At 44.6% G+C, this 13,508-nt stretch overlaps 1 protein-coding gene across 1 annotated transcript in view; it reads left to right on the top strand.

The window, feature by feature from the left end:
• The window catches only part of CTIF (cap binding complex dependent translation initiation factor), a 180,872-nt gene that overhangs the window by 49,253 nt on the left and 118,111 nt on the right, over positions 1 to 13,508 (top strand). The window contains exons 5-7 of the mRNA XM_026092246.1: positions 4,221 to 4,294; positions 5,254 to 5,358; positions 9,059 to 9,134. Coding sequence (XP_025948031.1) covers positions 4,221 to 4,294; positions 5,254 to 5,358; positions 9,059 to 9,134 — 255 coding nt within the window. The remainder of the gene's footprint in view (positions 1 to 4,220; positions 4,295 to 5,253; positions 5,359 to 9,058; positions 9,135 to 13,508) is intronic.

Below are 13,508 nucleotides of genomic sequence, written 5' to 3' on the forward strand. Positions count from 1 at the left end.
GCTTAATTAATTTTCAACAGTCCTAACCGCTTTTCAATTAAAATTATTATCTAAATCTGTGGGTTGGGTCATTGGGAACTTCAAGTTAAAACTGATTATTATTATAATTACAGACCTGGGGGAACTGACAAGAAGTAACTTCTTTTCTTAAATATATGCTTTCCCCCCCCCCCAGACTTGAGAATTGGCTTTTTTTGTAAGTATTATTATTAAATCTCAGTACCATACTGAGAGCTTTCTAGTTAGTACTCTGTACCTGCTGTAGAGCTGCTGCCCTAAAGAGCAGGTGCTGCCCCATTCTCTTTGGTTCTCATTGCAGCAAGTGCGCTCCATGCCCTCTGAACTGAGACAGAAACATTATAAAGACTGGTCATTTAAGACTGAGAAGACATTTGTCTTGAAATGACCATAGTGATGCACATGTTAATGACAGATTGCATTATCACTTGTCCCAGTTTCACTGCATAAAAAAGGCATCTAATATTCTGATTGTCTCCCAGAAGTAACAGGGACGGTCTAGGAGACCAGTTGAGTTGCAGTCCAGTTCAGGTAGGAGTATCCAACAGTAGCTAAAAGCTTAGACCCATCTTCTGAGCTCCTGTGGTCTCCATCCAGTTCTTAGAGATTATTCAATACCACTTCCCAGGGAACATCACTGCAGTTTCCACTACTTGCTGGCCTCTGCAGGGAGAGCATGGCTGCATTGCTGCTGGGGCTGAATTGCTTCTGCTCACCTGGGTAGTTGGGTGGTGAAGGTCAGACCTAGAGCTGTGGTAGAGGAGACGCTGGGGAATTACAAGGGACAGCTTGTACCGCCCCTGCTTATGCTGCGGATTAGGAGGTGTCAGTGCCTGAGGCTTTCAGGCCAGATTTGAACATATTTAAAGCAGGGCGTTGGAGGCTACTTGCTGCATGATTTGTCTGAGGGTTTATGAACAGGCTCCTCAGAAGCCCTGCACCAAGCTGAATTGGTCAACAATTTTATGACCCAACCTGTTTCATTAGGAACCCATTCCCATACTATCCAAAATCTTGGCTTTTCAATATATGTGTTGCTGGTTTGTCTCATCCTCATTGTAGCTGGTTACATGGTCCTGCACTTTCTCCCTCAGTCTAAATACTTTCCTCTTGGGAAATCCTACTGTAGGTAGCTCATTGACAGGTGCTTAAAATACACCATGTCCATAGGAAGGCCCTGTGCAAAGAAATGCTTCTGTCTGCAAGAAGAGGTAGTTCCTCTTTGGGTAATAACTCTAAAGACCAGCACATCTGTATTCATTACACTGCATGAGAATGCCTCTAAGTATTTAGAAAAGGAATTTCTCTCCTTGGTGAGAGAAATTTTACTTACGTTTGCCTGAATTAAAAAGCTCTGCTTCAGTAACTAATCATGAGAGGTTTACGTGTTTCTGGTAGTTTGTTTCTGTACAGAGATATGTTGACCTGCAGATCCGAGAACGTTAAAGTCATAATCCATAGACCACTTGTAGGAGAAAAAAAGAAAAAAAACAAAATGAAAAAGGAGCAATGCAACTGTGTTTTGAACATCTGTTGCCTAAATTGTTTGTTGTCCTGGGAATAGCTCTCAAATCTGGCCATCTGTAGTATGCACTGGAGAGGCACATCCTTCTCTCTGGAAAAGCATTGCTCAGTTCATGTGCAAATTGTGATATGGGACTTCACTAAGAAATGGTCAAATTTTGATGAGTTTTCAGTTATTAGTAGTATTTAAAATTGGTGGTCTCTCATGAAAGCTATTTGTGGACTTAAGGAACATTTTTTCATACTAATCTTTGCTGATGATACATCTTCATGCTGATAATGATTATGATTTTATGTATATCTGAACTCAGTAAATGTATCTTATGCATTAGAAACAGCAGCTTTCAGGACAGCCATCGGCAATAGTACGGTAGATTAATGCTTATAATTGCTTAGATGATCTTCAAAGACACCAACTGTCACAAACATAGCAGTGCATGACAGTAAAAGGCTCCTTGGGCCCACACTGCTAAGGCGTTGAGTGTGCAAGTAGACAGACCTGCTTTTTTTGGTAGTGCCCATGGCTGAAAACAGCCTAAAATTACTTTTGCAGAGAATCTTGCTGTGTGGCCCTGGACTGGTGAAGGCTTTACACAGACAGTGCACAGAGAAATGCCCCTCTGAAATTAGAGCGTACATAAGCCTCATTCTCCTGCCCCCGTTTCTCCCTGATGGGACCATTGGGGCTGAAATGTTTAAAAAAATCTTCAGAAGAAGTACAAGATGCAAGAGTCCGAGGCCAAGCTATGGGCAGCTGGAACAGGGTTATGGGATTCCTTATTCCTAATGCATTTATGTGTCCATCCCATAAAGGTCTGAGTGGGGTCTGATTTCTTGAATAATCCCGGCAAAATCCAGTATGCTTAACCTCTTTGCCTCTCTTCTGCTTGCAAAGGGTGGAAGTGGCAGGATGTCTTTTGTGGGGCAGCTCTGGGTAGGCTGCTGGTTGTAAAGGTGCTGCAAAGCCGGAGAAGCAGGGGAAGGTGTTTGCTTTAGATGCTCTTCTTCAGGTTTGCCAATTTTGAAAGAAGCAGGTGCCTCACAAAATTTATGCTAATTCAGGGTGCATGCAGTTTATTGGAGGCTTCTCACAATCCCAATCTGATTATGCTGTAGTGCTGTTGTTTTTACAGGGAAGGAACCATCTTGTTAGTGTGTACCAAAATACCCACATGAAAAGCAGAGGAATTAACACTGTACCTTTGGGTACAGCCTTAGACCTTCAACCAGCAAGGTAGTGAAAACTGGTCAAGACCACACTTCCATGAAGACCCCAGAACCCAATCCAACACACCCCTCAGTCCTACATGTGTTTCTTGGGGTGGAAAGGAGCTGAGTTTGACCTCCTTTCCTTAAAACAGTGAGATTTCCCTATTTGCTGGCAGTGCAAGAGGTTCTGGCAGTTTATGTTACAGAAATGACACATGCCGGCTTGTAAGGCCCGGGACTCTCACGTCCTCCGCGTGTTGGTCAGATGCTGCTGGAGGTGCCGCTGTCTGACAGTTAAGGCTGTCAACAGCATGCGAGATGCACGCAGTGGAAGCGGCTTTGCAGGACGGAGGGCGATTTTGCCTTTGAGGCAGAAGCGTTCCTTGCAAGGCCCTCGCAAGATGCGTTTCGGTGGGGAGGTTGGACGGGGGTTGCGCGCTGATCTCAGGCCAAGCAGAAGCAATGAGACAATAAAGCAAAGTATTAATTCCAGTTAGCTCGACACTTCCTGTAAAAGGCTAATGCCTCTGGGGAAGAGATAAAAGATGTATCAGCAAGCTCAGCATCATCCTTTGAATGTTTTGTGTAGCAGCTTTCTAGCAATGACTCTTACAATCTTAAAGGCTACAGCTGTGGCGACGTCAGTTCTGACACACTGCTATATCCCACAGTGAGATTTCGTTTGAGCAACGAGGAGTCGTGCTACCGGGGCTCTTTGAAAAAGCAATTAGCACGATGGTAAACTCCAGAGGGGTTCAGAGGTTCCTCGGGCAGCTCTGCCGCGTGCGTCACTGGTCTTCTGTATCCTTGTAGGTGAGAACCAGCTCTGTGGTTTGCTCAGGTTGGGTGTCTTCACGGCCAGGATGTCAAACCTGCCCAGCTGTGAAGCTGGGCCCTGGTGGGTCTTGTAGGCCTTGTGTCCCAACATTGGCTGTGGAAGGTGGGGTAGAAGGATGGTGCCTGAGTTGGAGCAGAAACTCTATGTTGTCTACTCTGTTGTCCACAGCTGTCTGTCCATAAGGCTGAAACTGTGTCACTCCCTGCCTCCAAAATGCCCTGTTTTAGGGAGTGAGGGGACTCTGGGTTGCTGGGAGGGTGGCCTAGCATCTTGCTATAGTTATGCACCTAAGACCTCTTTTTATCTGCCACGTCACTGCGTGCAGCCACCCGACCACTCTAATGTCGCTGTGGCCCCGGGTGAGCCAACCTTTCAGCTCATGGGCTATGACCGTTCTAACAAAAACTCATATGTCTGTGTTACCTCCCTCCTCAAGCGGACAGTGAAAACAAGAAAGCCCAAAGAGCCTCTGAAGCCCCATGGGGATGGTGAGGCCCACCCGCAGAGCTGTAGCGCTTGCCTGTCTCACTGCGGGGCGAGCCTGGCTAGCGCGCAAGAGCGGAGCTGGGCCGGCGGCCAGAAAGAGCTTCACACCTTCCTACAAGTAACCACTTTTCCCCCTTCTTTTTAGAATGGCAACAAAGAAAGCTCCCTTGACATGCTGGGCACAGATATCTGGGCAGCCAATACCTTTGACTCCTTCAGGTAAGCTGTTTAACAAATGTTTTTTAAAAGATGGGCTGTGCCCTCTGTTAGCCTTTGCCTGCACGTTGTCCTGGAGGTGCTCACACAGGGCAACACTGCGGCACAGGCCCACGTCGCTGCTCTTCCTCCTCCTCGCCATTTAGCCCGTGGCACTAAGCACGGTCGACCTGCTTCAAGCATCACAGGTGCTAGGAGAGGCCACTGAGTACAATCCAGACATCTGAATAAGTTACTGATATGATTAATTGTAGCTGTCTGATAGCCTGGATGGGCAAGACTGAAGCAGCTCTGAGCTACAGCTCCCAGATTTGGGGGATGTTTTTCTTCCATTAATTGGCAGTGTGCTCGTGCGTTTTGCTTCGCAGCTGCTGAGAAGAGCTCTTCAGCTGCTGTTTCAGCGCTGGAAAAATGAGTGTGCTGCCCCGCTGAAGCAATGAGAGCTCAAATCAGGGAAATATGCTTTCCATCCAGTCGTGTGCATCTCCCTACACCATGCCTGAAGCACAGCAGGAGTCTGCATGGAGCCTGCAGGAGTTGCGTTTCCCCTGGGATTTGCTCCAAGGCCCCAGACGATGAAGGGCATGTTGCAGCAGGCAGCTCGTAAGGGAACAGAGCCTCTGCATTTCATGGACTAGACTAGTACCTGTTGCAAAAGCCGCTTGATTTAAAGAGCAAGTGTAGCTGTCAAGGTATATAACTACATCATACATCTCCATTGAAAGTATAAGTTTAGAACAGGCAACAGGAGCTCAACGTCTCCAAAAATCTGAAAAATGAAACATAACACAGCAGTGTAAAGGTTGGAGGTCTGTGTCACGTACTCTGGAGCAGAGAGCAGTGTCTCCAGAAGCACCAGCCCCTCCTCTGGAGGCTCAGATGTACCATCTGCTCCTCAGCCCAGTTGTATTTAATTAGTAGGGTGCTTTCTTTCTTTGTCTTTCTCTGTTTTTCTCTCCTAGTGGTGCGACGTGGGACTTACAGCCTGAAAAACTAGACTTCACCCAATTTCACAGGAAGCTCCGAAACACCTCCAAACACCCGCTGCCTCACATAGACAGAGAAGGGTGAGTGTTTTGTGTGTGTGGAGGGATTGCAGCCCCAGAAATAATAGTGAGGTTGATTTCTCCAGTAACATGTATAACTTTTCCCTTACAGTGGGCATACTAACTTGGTGGCATGGATCATACAGAGAACTTGGAAAAGAGGTGCTAGGTCACATGTGGGTTTTGGGAACTCCTGAATCAGAAATGGAAGTGTCTGGTTTTTTAACTCTGTCATCCAGTTCTGGGCAGGAGCAGAACTGTTCACTGTATTTTGTATTGCTTGGTGGAGTTCAGTTTTAGACCATGATGGGTTCAAGCTAAATTTTGTAGATTCAAACATCTTTGAATATTGGGGGATAGATCCTGGTTTAGTGCTGATCCTAGACAAAACTTTTGTAAGCAATGGAGCTTCTGTTCTCTCCAGCAGAACTTCAGCAAAGAACAGAGCATCAAAATGATCTGTGTGGATCAAAGTGCTTCTTCCAGAATTCCACCCACTATCTCCTAGCCCTAAAACTGTGAAAACATTAAATGGTTCCTTTCTCTGGTGATTAAAACCTCTGGGGGCTTTTATGTTATTGCCAGATTCCTCTTTGGGTGGTGCTTGGTCAAGCTGTATATGCACACTGACATTTCTTTTTGTGTTGTATGTCAGTCCTTGCAGTCTCTATCATCTTGGTGGTTCTTTTCTGGATTTCCCAGGTTTCACAGTCTCATTCTGGAGTTGAGGTGCACCGAACCGTCATTGGTGTTCATGTGTCCATGTATACCGAATGCTTCGCCTGTGTTGCTTAGAGAGGGGTCACAGTTTCTCTGCAGATTCTGCAAGTTGAGAGGCGATCTTAGTTCGGTTCAGAAGGTCTCTTTTCCCTCTTCTTTTCATCGAGTCCTAGAGCTTAACACACTGGCAGCACTATTCTTCTGGATAGTATTACCTGTTCTGTTATCCCAAGTTATGACACAAGGTTTCAACTCATTCTTGATGTAACTCCTTGAAGATCTCTGCTAAAGAACGAATATAGTTATTTCACAGCTACATTTAATGGAGTAAATTTTTTTCCATTTTTTCCAAGTCATTTTTGTCTGTAGAGGAAGGAAAAAATAAGAACAGCTATAAAATGAGGGGCTGAGAAAACTGCAAGTGATTTTTCAGTGCCACTGTATTATATGTAGTGACAGAAATCCTCTCTCAGAGCAATTCAGCTGTTAATAAGTTGTTTTTTCCAAAGTGCGGGCGATTGCTATACACTTAGCAGGGCTCATTCCTGGTAGCGATCCTTCCCCAGCCGAGGGTTCGGCATCTACCTTCTTAACTGTGCAGGAGACTCCGGTGCCAGGTAACAAGAAGCAAAAGCACATGACTGTGTAAGGCTCTTCTGCACTTTAAGGACTTACTGCAGGTAAATAAACCAATTTTCAGAATATTTGGAACAATGTGAGTAACTCTAAGTTTCTAGGTTAAACATATGCCATCAGCACAAACAGTTCATCTCTCAGGATGTGGTTAATACAAGTTATAAGTTACCCCAATTAGAATGGAAGAAACAGAGACAAGATTTTGTTTTTTCTTTTTAAGTTTGCTCTGTTGGACATTCATCAGCTTTCCACACTGAATTCATGCTGAATGAGCTTACTGAATCTCCAGAAAGGCTGCTAGTTAGGCATTTTCCCTCTTACTTGAGTAGGGGTTTTTAACATATTAGCCGTGAAATGAAAAATTTGACAGAAAACAGGGAAAGATAATATTAAAACCAAAATAAAGGAAGAGGGTATAGCATGGGAAATAAATAAAGGGACATGTCCCTCGGTATTTAATAGGTGTAGCAGGCAGTGTTCAGTATGTTTTCTACACTCTAAGTGCGGAAGGGATCATTTGGTTCCTTAAGCTGATCCTGTGCATAAGGTAGGACATGTAACTGTATCAGTTTTGTTCTTCCCATTCTCTCTGCAAATTCTCAAACCCCTTTTAGAAATGTGACTGCCGGAGTGATCTGCAGTACTGTAGTGTCAGTCTCAGCTGTGCAGCCTCTAAACAAAAGCTGCCTTCATCCTCCTCATCGCTGCCTCTCCATTTACTGCCTTCATGCCACAGTCTGGCCTCAGAAGTTCACCCTCGGGTAGTGTCCGGTGCGACCCGTCCTTTCCAGAACAGCCTTTTCCTAAAATACGGTTCCCATTCTGTACATGCAGCTGCTGTTCTTTGTCCCGAGATGTTTGACCTGATTTTGGTTCAAAATTAGTTGTGTTGATGAGGCCCGTTCCACCAGTCTCAAGATTGCTGGATGATTGTCTTGTTCTCATTTTAGCCACTCTCGCAGTGTTCACTGAATTGCATCAGTTTTATACGTATTGCTAGACCGTATACGTATAAATACGTGCATTTATACGTATTGCTAGACCACAGACAAAAATGCTGAATAGCATTGGCCGGCTACATGAGCCCAACAAGACTGCAATAGAAGCATCCCTATTAGAGGACAATTGACGATTACTTTGCGGGGTTTGTCAGCTAGTCAGGTCATTGAAGTTGCATAGTATAGATATTTTTTTAATCATTCATACAGCAGTCAGTATAAATTATATCTTTGCAGTAACCTTTGTAAATTGAAGTCACTATTTCACCTGTGATGGAAAGTCACTTGTTGAACACACCTGGTTTCCAGCAGAGTAGGGTGTTAGTTAAATTCCAGCCCTCTGTTACTCTCAGTAGAGTCCCACATCACTTCTCCATGGTTTCACAGGGACTGCAGTCTGGCTGGCTGAACTACAAATTCCTCCATTCAGCTTACCAGTTTTCAAGTTTGGTGCTTTAGCACATGGCATTTTTCTGGATTTTTTTGGATCTCCCCAGAGATATATGACCTCCCCATTTACTATGATTCCACCAAGCTCAGTTGTTCTTGACCTCCCAGACACCGGTTACCTCGGTCTGCTGATCTCTGATTTGCTGTCTAGTATATCTTGTTTAACATTATCTTGTCACTGAAAAATACTTTATCATTCTTGCGGGATAGAAATTGATTGCTCTGATTCTTAATAAATGCAGAAGACAATATATATTGATGATTTTTCCTTCTTCTGAATCATTAACAGGTTCTCTGCGTTCAACTATTAGCAGGCCCATAGTATCTTCAGAAATTTTTTTTTCATTTCATGACCTAATAAAAGCTTGCTAATTGTCCTGACAGCTTGGTTTCTCTCACCAATTTTTCGTGTTTCAGAATTTATGTTTATATTTGTATTGATTGTTGTGTACTGCTTTTTGCCTGTTTGTGATTTAAATTTATGCTTGCTTGCTGCCATCTTTCTCAGCAGGAGAACAGGAGCTTTGGGGGAGTCTAGTAAATGAGAAGCAGTTCAAAAGAAACACTTCTGGTTACATTTTTCTTCCCCTTTTTTTCATCGGGATGGGATGTGGCTTTTGTTTTACTTGGTCTGGGAATTCACTCCATTTGAATCACCTAGCGTTAGTGCTCAAGACTGCCTTAGGTTTTCTCCCAGGAGATGCTACCAGGTCACAGTAAGAGCATTTTAATGCTCTGACAAATGGGTAACTGTTGGTGCTGGTGGGTGGGGTTGCAAACAGCGTTCATTTGGTAGGAATGGCTTTGTGCCCACGTGGGAGCGTTTTGGAGGCATATTCATTTCAGAGCGCCTCTTTATTTTCATGAGGGTCCTCTGCATGTTTCACATGCTTTTGTTTGTTCTCTTCCTGCCATAGGCTTGGCAAAGGGAAATATGAGGATGGCGACAGCATCAACTTGAACGACATAGAGAAAGTCCTTCCCGTGTGGCAGGTAGGTGTCAGAAACGTCGCCGGTCCGCGGTACTGCTTGTACCCTAACAGCTCCCTTTGCTACCTTTCCTTACAAAACAGTCCCCGGAGGCTGGGGAAGCTGCTGGGCCAGGTGAGTGGGCTAAGCTGGCAGCGGTGGCCCGAGGGCAAAAGGGACTTTCGCTGCTGTTTGGTGGCTAAGTCCTATGAAAATTTTGGGTCCACCACTACTTTCAGCTAAGAAATTATGGCCGAGATCCTGGAAGACTGTTACTCCGTTGATTTCCCTGAGGCTTAACTTCTTAAGCACCCTGGACAGCCTGAGCGATGGTCCTCTAGGTTTTGTGAGAGGGAATCGTGCTTGTGGCTTCAGCGAGCCTTCCTTCAAACCTCACCCCTAGGCAAGGGCAGTTACAGTTTAGGCTTTGTTGTGAGGTGGAACATTTAGGACAGTGTATTATACACGGCTTTCATACTTACACACACACACACACATATATATATATATACACACACATACATGCACACAGAGTTCATATTTTAGGAAAGGAGATTCTGAAATGCAGCAAGCTTCCTGCCAGCTCCAAAATAAATTGCTGTCAAGAAGACATCAATGACTGTGCTGATTCAGATGATTCCACCCTGAAGCGTGCGTGTGTGTGTGTATGCAATGATTATTCACTTATAAGTTACCTCTAGACTTTTTTTTTTTTTTTTTTCCCCCTCCAGATCTGTCCTCTTCGGTCAGTTTTGGTAGCTCTGGTTAAATGACCTTTGGCACTCAAATATTGGGGAATAGTAGCATGAGGCCTTCAATTAAATAGTCCCATTGAGTAGGCCAGTTGGTCAGTGTCATACAGCCTTTCTCTTTCCCATGCCCCAATCCTGAAAGGAGCTGAATACCCTGGATTGTGTACCTTTCTGAAGGTGCTCAGCATGTTTCTTGTTGAGGTCACCTTTAGGTCTTAAGAACGACTCCTCTTTGCCTTCAGAGGGAAGGACTGAGACATCTCATGTACTGTGGTAGTATTTCGGTTTTCAGCTCTGAACAAGAGCCTGCTGGGATTCTTGCTCATGCATCATGTGAGAAAAAGCCTTGCTCATCCTTCAAGTCATGTGATGATCCGTGTTACTATTTCTTTTGAGTGAACTAGCTGGCAATGAATACATAAAGTAGTGAGAAGAGTGGAGAAGTACTGCTGACTTTGGCACAGAGAAGCACTGCATGCAGCTGTTCTCTGCTTAGTCTCTTATGTACTCAGTATGTCTGGACTTTAGGTCACAGGCAGAAAACATCAGGGTTAGCTGACAGTAAAGACCCCGGTAATTCTGCAAAATGAAGTTATTTTCCCTGGGGAATGATTGAAAATGTTTTACTTATAGAGTTGAAGGGAGTTTCCAGACATCCTGGGACTGCATTTTCAGGGTCACAGTCTGTGCCTGTACCCAGTGCTGCATATTTCAAGGTTTATTTAAAATGCTGTTTGGTGATGAACCCTGGCCCTCTTCTTGTAAGGACTCTTATTAGATGAACTTGGCCCTCGGGAGGGTAGGAGACAGGAATGCAGTCTGCAGAGGGAAGTTAGAGAACTAAGGCACAGGGAGGGTAAGTGCTTAATACTTGAGGTCACACAGGGTGAGCCGAACACAGAAGTGCGGAATCTTAGGATGGCATTTTCCCTTCAGGATGACACTTTCTCTTAATTACGCAGGAGACCGCTTCTTATGGACAGGAGGCAAAAGGCAGGCAAGGAATAAGGATATGGCCTGGTAAGTGAATTGTGGCTCAAGGCAGCAGGGTGCAGATCCATTTCCTTTCAGGAGAGGGACTCTGAAGTCCCTTGCTGAGCAGGCAGGCTGCAGTGAGCTTTTACTCACAGCATCTTGCATTATTAGAAGAAACTATTAAAAAGAAAGAAAGAAGATTAGAAGAAACTATTAGAAGTTTCTTTCAGGGAAGAAACTCTCATATTCTGTGCCAGGAGTTGACATTCTTCTTCTGCAGAGTTTAACTTCTTTCATAACTGACAACTCCTAAGTAAGCCAGGTCTTCCTGGTCTAGTTATCCTCTCATGCTGTTGTGACACCAGGTTAAGTTCATTGAATTCAGTGAATTAATTCTGCTATATACCACTATAAAAGGAGAATCTGTATCTGTCAAGTGGTTCTAGTCACATCTCGAAGTTGTACGGTGTTATTTGCAGATCTTAATTGTTAGTGTGGTAGCTCTAAGCCTTGCCTTGAAGACCTGGTGGAATTTATGTTTGATTTGGTGTTTTGTTTGTGCTTCTGGGCAGGTTAGTAAATGCTACCTTGTTTCAGAGACTGGCTTACCTAGGCATGTACAGTCGTAGTGCATGTGGGAACTAAGAGCCACGTAGTTATTGTTGAGGATTTATCTTGTTCGGTGTTGACAAGTGAAATACTTCCTGACAGCTGGGTTAATCCTGACGTATCATTGTTGACTGGTTGCTTTAGAAATTTGGTTTCCTTTGATGCTAGCGTACACTGGACCTTATTTCTGGGATACACCCAAGTCTGTATCTGTATCTCAGCTAGTATTTCCAGTGGCCCCTCCCAGGGGTTACGCAGACTGCTCTGGATGTCTGGACATTAAGATGTAAATTTGAGTTTTGTTACTGGAATCTATCAATAGTTTTTAACAAAATGTTGCAAGGAAAACCTGTGGGATTTGGTGATATTATTTAAAGGCGTAAAAATAAAAAGCAAAATAACCTCCCCCAAACTCTCTTTCTTCATAGCTGTCTGAGGGAAAAAAAGGTTGTCCCCAGCCTATTGTTTTGACATTAGAGGGTGTGTGTGTATCCCTCCTTAGAGATGCTCTTGGCGGACTGCGAAGCGGCACGGTACGCTCTGCCATCTCGTGGACATGCAGAGTCAGGCGAATCCAGCACCGCTTCCGTACTCTGCATCGCCGCATTCCCAATTCCGTCTTGACGGTGTTGACCATTTCTGTGTTTAAATTTCCTCCTGCCCCATCTTTTCAAGGTTCGACTGGCATGAGTGTTTTTGGTAGTAAGTAGACCTTGTTTGGAAAGCTTCCAGCGCGGTGGTTCCAATCAGGGAATGAATGAGTTTGCAACACGATGGGAGTGGCCCTGTGCCTTCCTTTGTGCTAGCACAATACTTGGGATAACACTGACACTGCTGGAAACCAGCTATAAAACAGATTGTGCATGCGGTGGGCATCTGCTTTCTTATAAATAACAGTCAGTTGAGGATAACAACGGCCACTGTTTTCGGAGGATCTCATTCACACAATGCATGTGACTTAAGCGAATGCTTTTTACTTTGCTTTTGCGATGGCTGAGTGCGTGTGAAGTCATTATTTTGGCTCCGCTCATGAGTCATAACCTCTTCATCTCTCCTTAATCGCAGGGGTCTCTAGTGGGACTTGGGCACTAATTCGCCTAAGTGCTGCCAAAAAGTGGCTTTGGAAAAAATATCTTTAGAAGATAGGTATTCCCCACTCATATCATCTGCTTTTTATTGCACTCCAGGGAGGATTGATTGTCTGCTTTGGAGAGGCACAGTTGAGATTCACATTCCAGTTTTCATCAGCCTCTCAGTTTTCACCTCGCTGGTCAGCCAGTTTGACAGAGGAGACCATGCAACTGGCTCAGTGTCATGGAGGAATGACTTGGAGCTGTAGGGGAGAGCTTACGCGGTGCATTTTGCTTTTGCTTCCTTTGGCAAATGCTTGGGAAGGTTTTCAGGCTTGGAAGTGTCACAGCTGAATGCCATGGTCCTAGATGGAAACAGTCTGTAGACTGTCAACCCTTGGCACACTCTACACCTACCTGAGAAAACAACCCAAGGGGCCATGGCCTACAAGATCTCCTTCCTCCCCATGAGGCTGCTGTAGCTCAAGAAAAATAGGATGCAGTATTTTACCTGCCTTTTTTTTCTTTCTTTCTTGTTGACTTGTTTTCTAAAGACTAAAGAAAAAGAATGAGTCTTTACAGTGAGAGCATTTAAAGGGAAAAGCGGTCATCTTCAGGAACGGTTATGTTTGAACAGTTGTATTTCAATGTGTTGGGACGTGGGAGGAAAGGCCCGTGTAATGTGGCCGTGCGACCTTTAAGTGGTGTGCAAGTATGGCAGTACTTCGCTGGGATCATGTTTCCCTTTTCCACACGGGAACTGTGACACCAGGGTAGGTGGTTTACCTAGCATTATAGCAACCAGTGAGGGGGCTGAGTCTCGTCAAGACATTTCTGGCACTCACCCTTCTACCAATTCCCTTAGTTTCCAAATGTGAGTGTCTCAAAGCACCTAACTCCCCTTTCCAAACACCCATGGCCTGGCAAGTGTTTGCTTTGAGCAGACAGCAGTGAGTTTTATTTGTGTCACTGAATGCAGCGTTACACTTGTA

Source organism: Apteryx rowi, unplaced genomic scaffold (genome assembly GCF_003343035.1).
Source record: "Apteryx rowi isolate R43461 unplaced genomic scaffold, aptRow1 scaffold_95, whole genome shotgun sequence".
Lineage (NCBI taxonomy): Eukaryota > Metazoa > Chordata > Aves > Apterygiformes > Apterygidae > Apteryx > Apteryx rowi.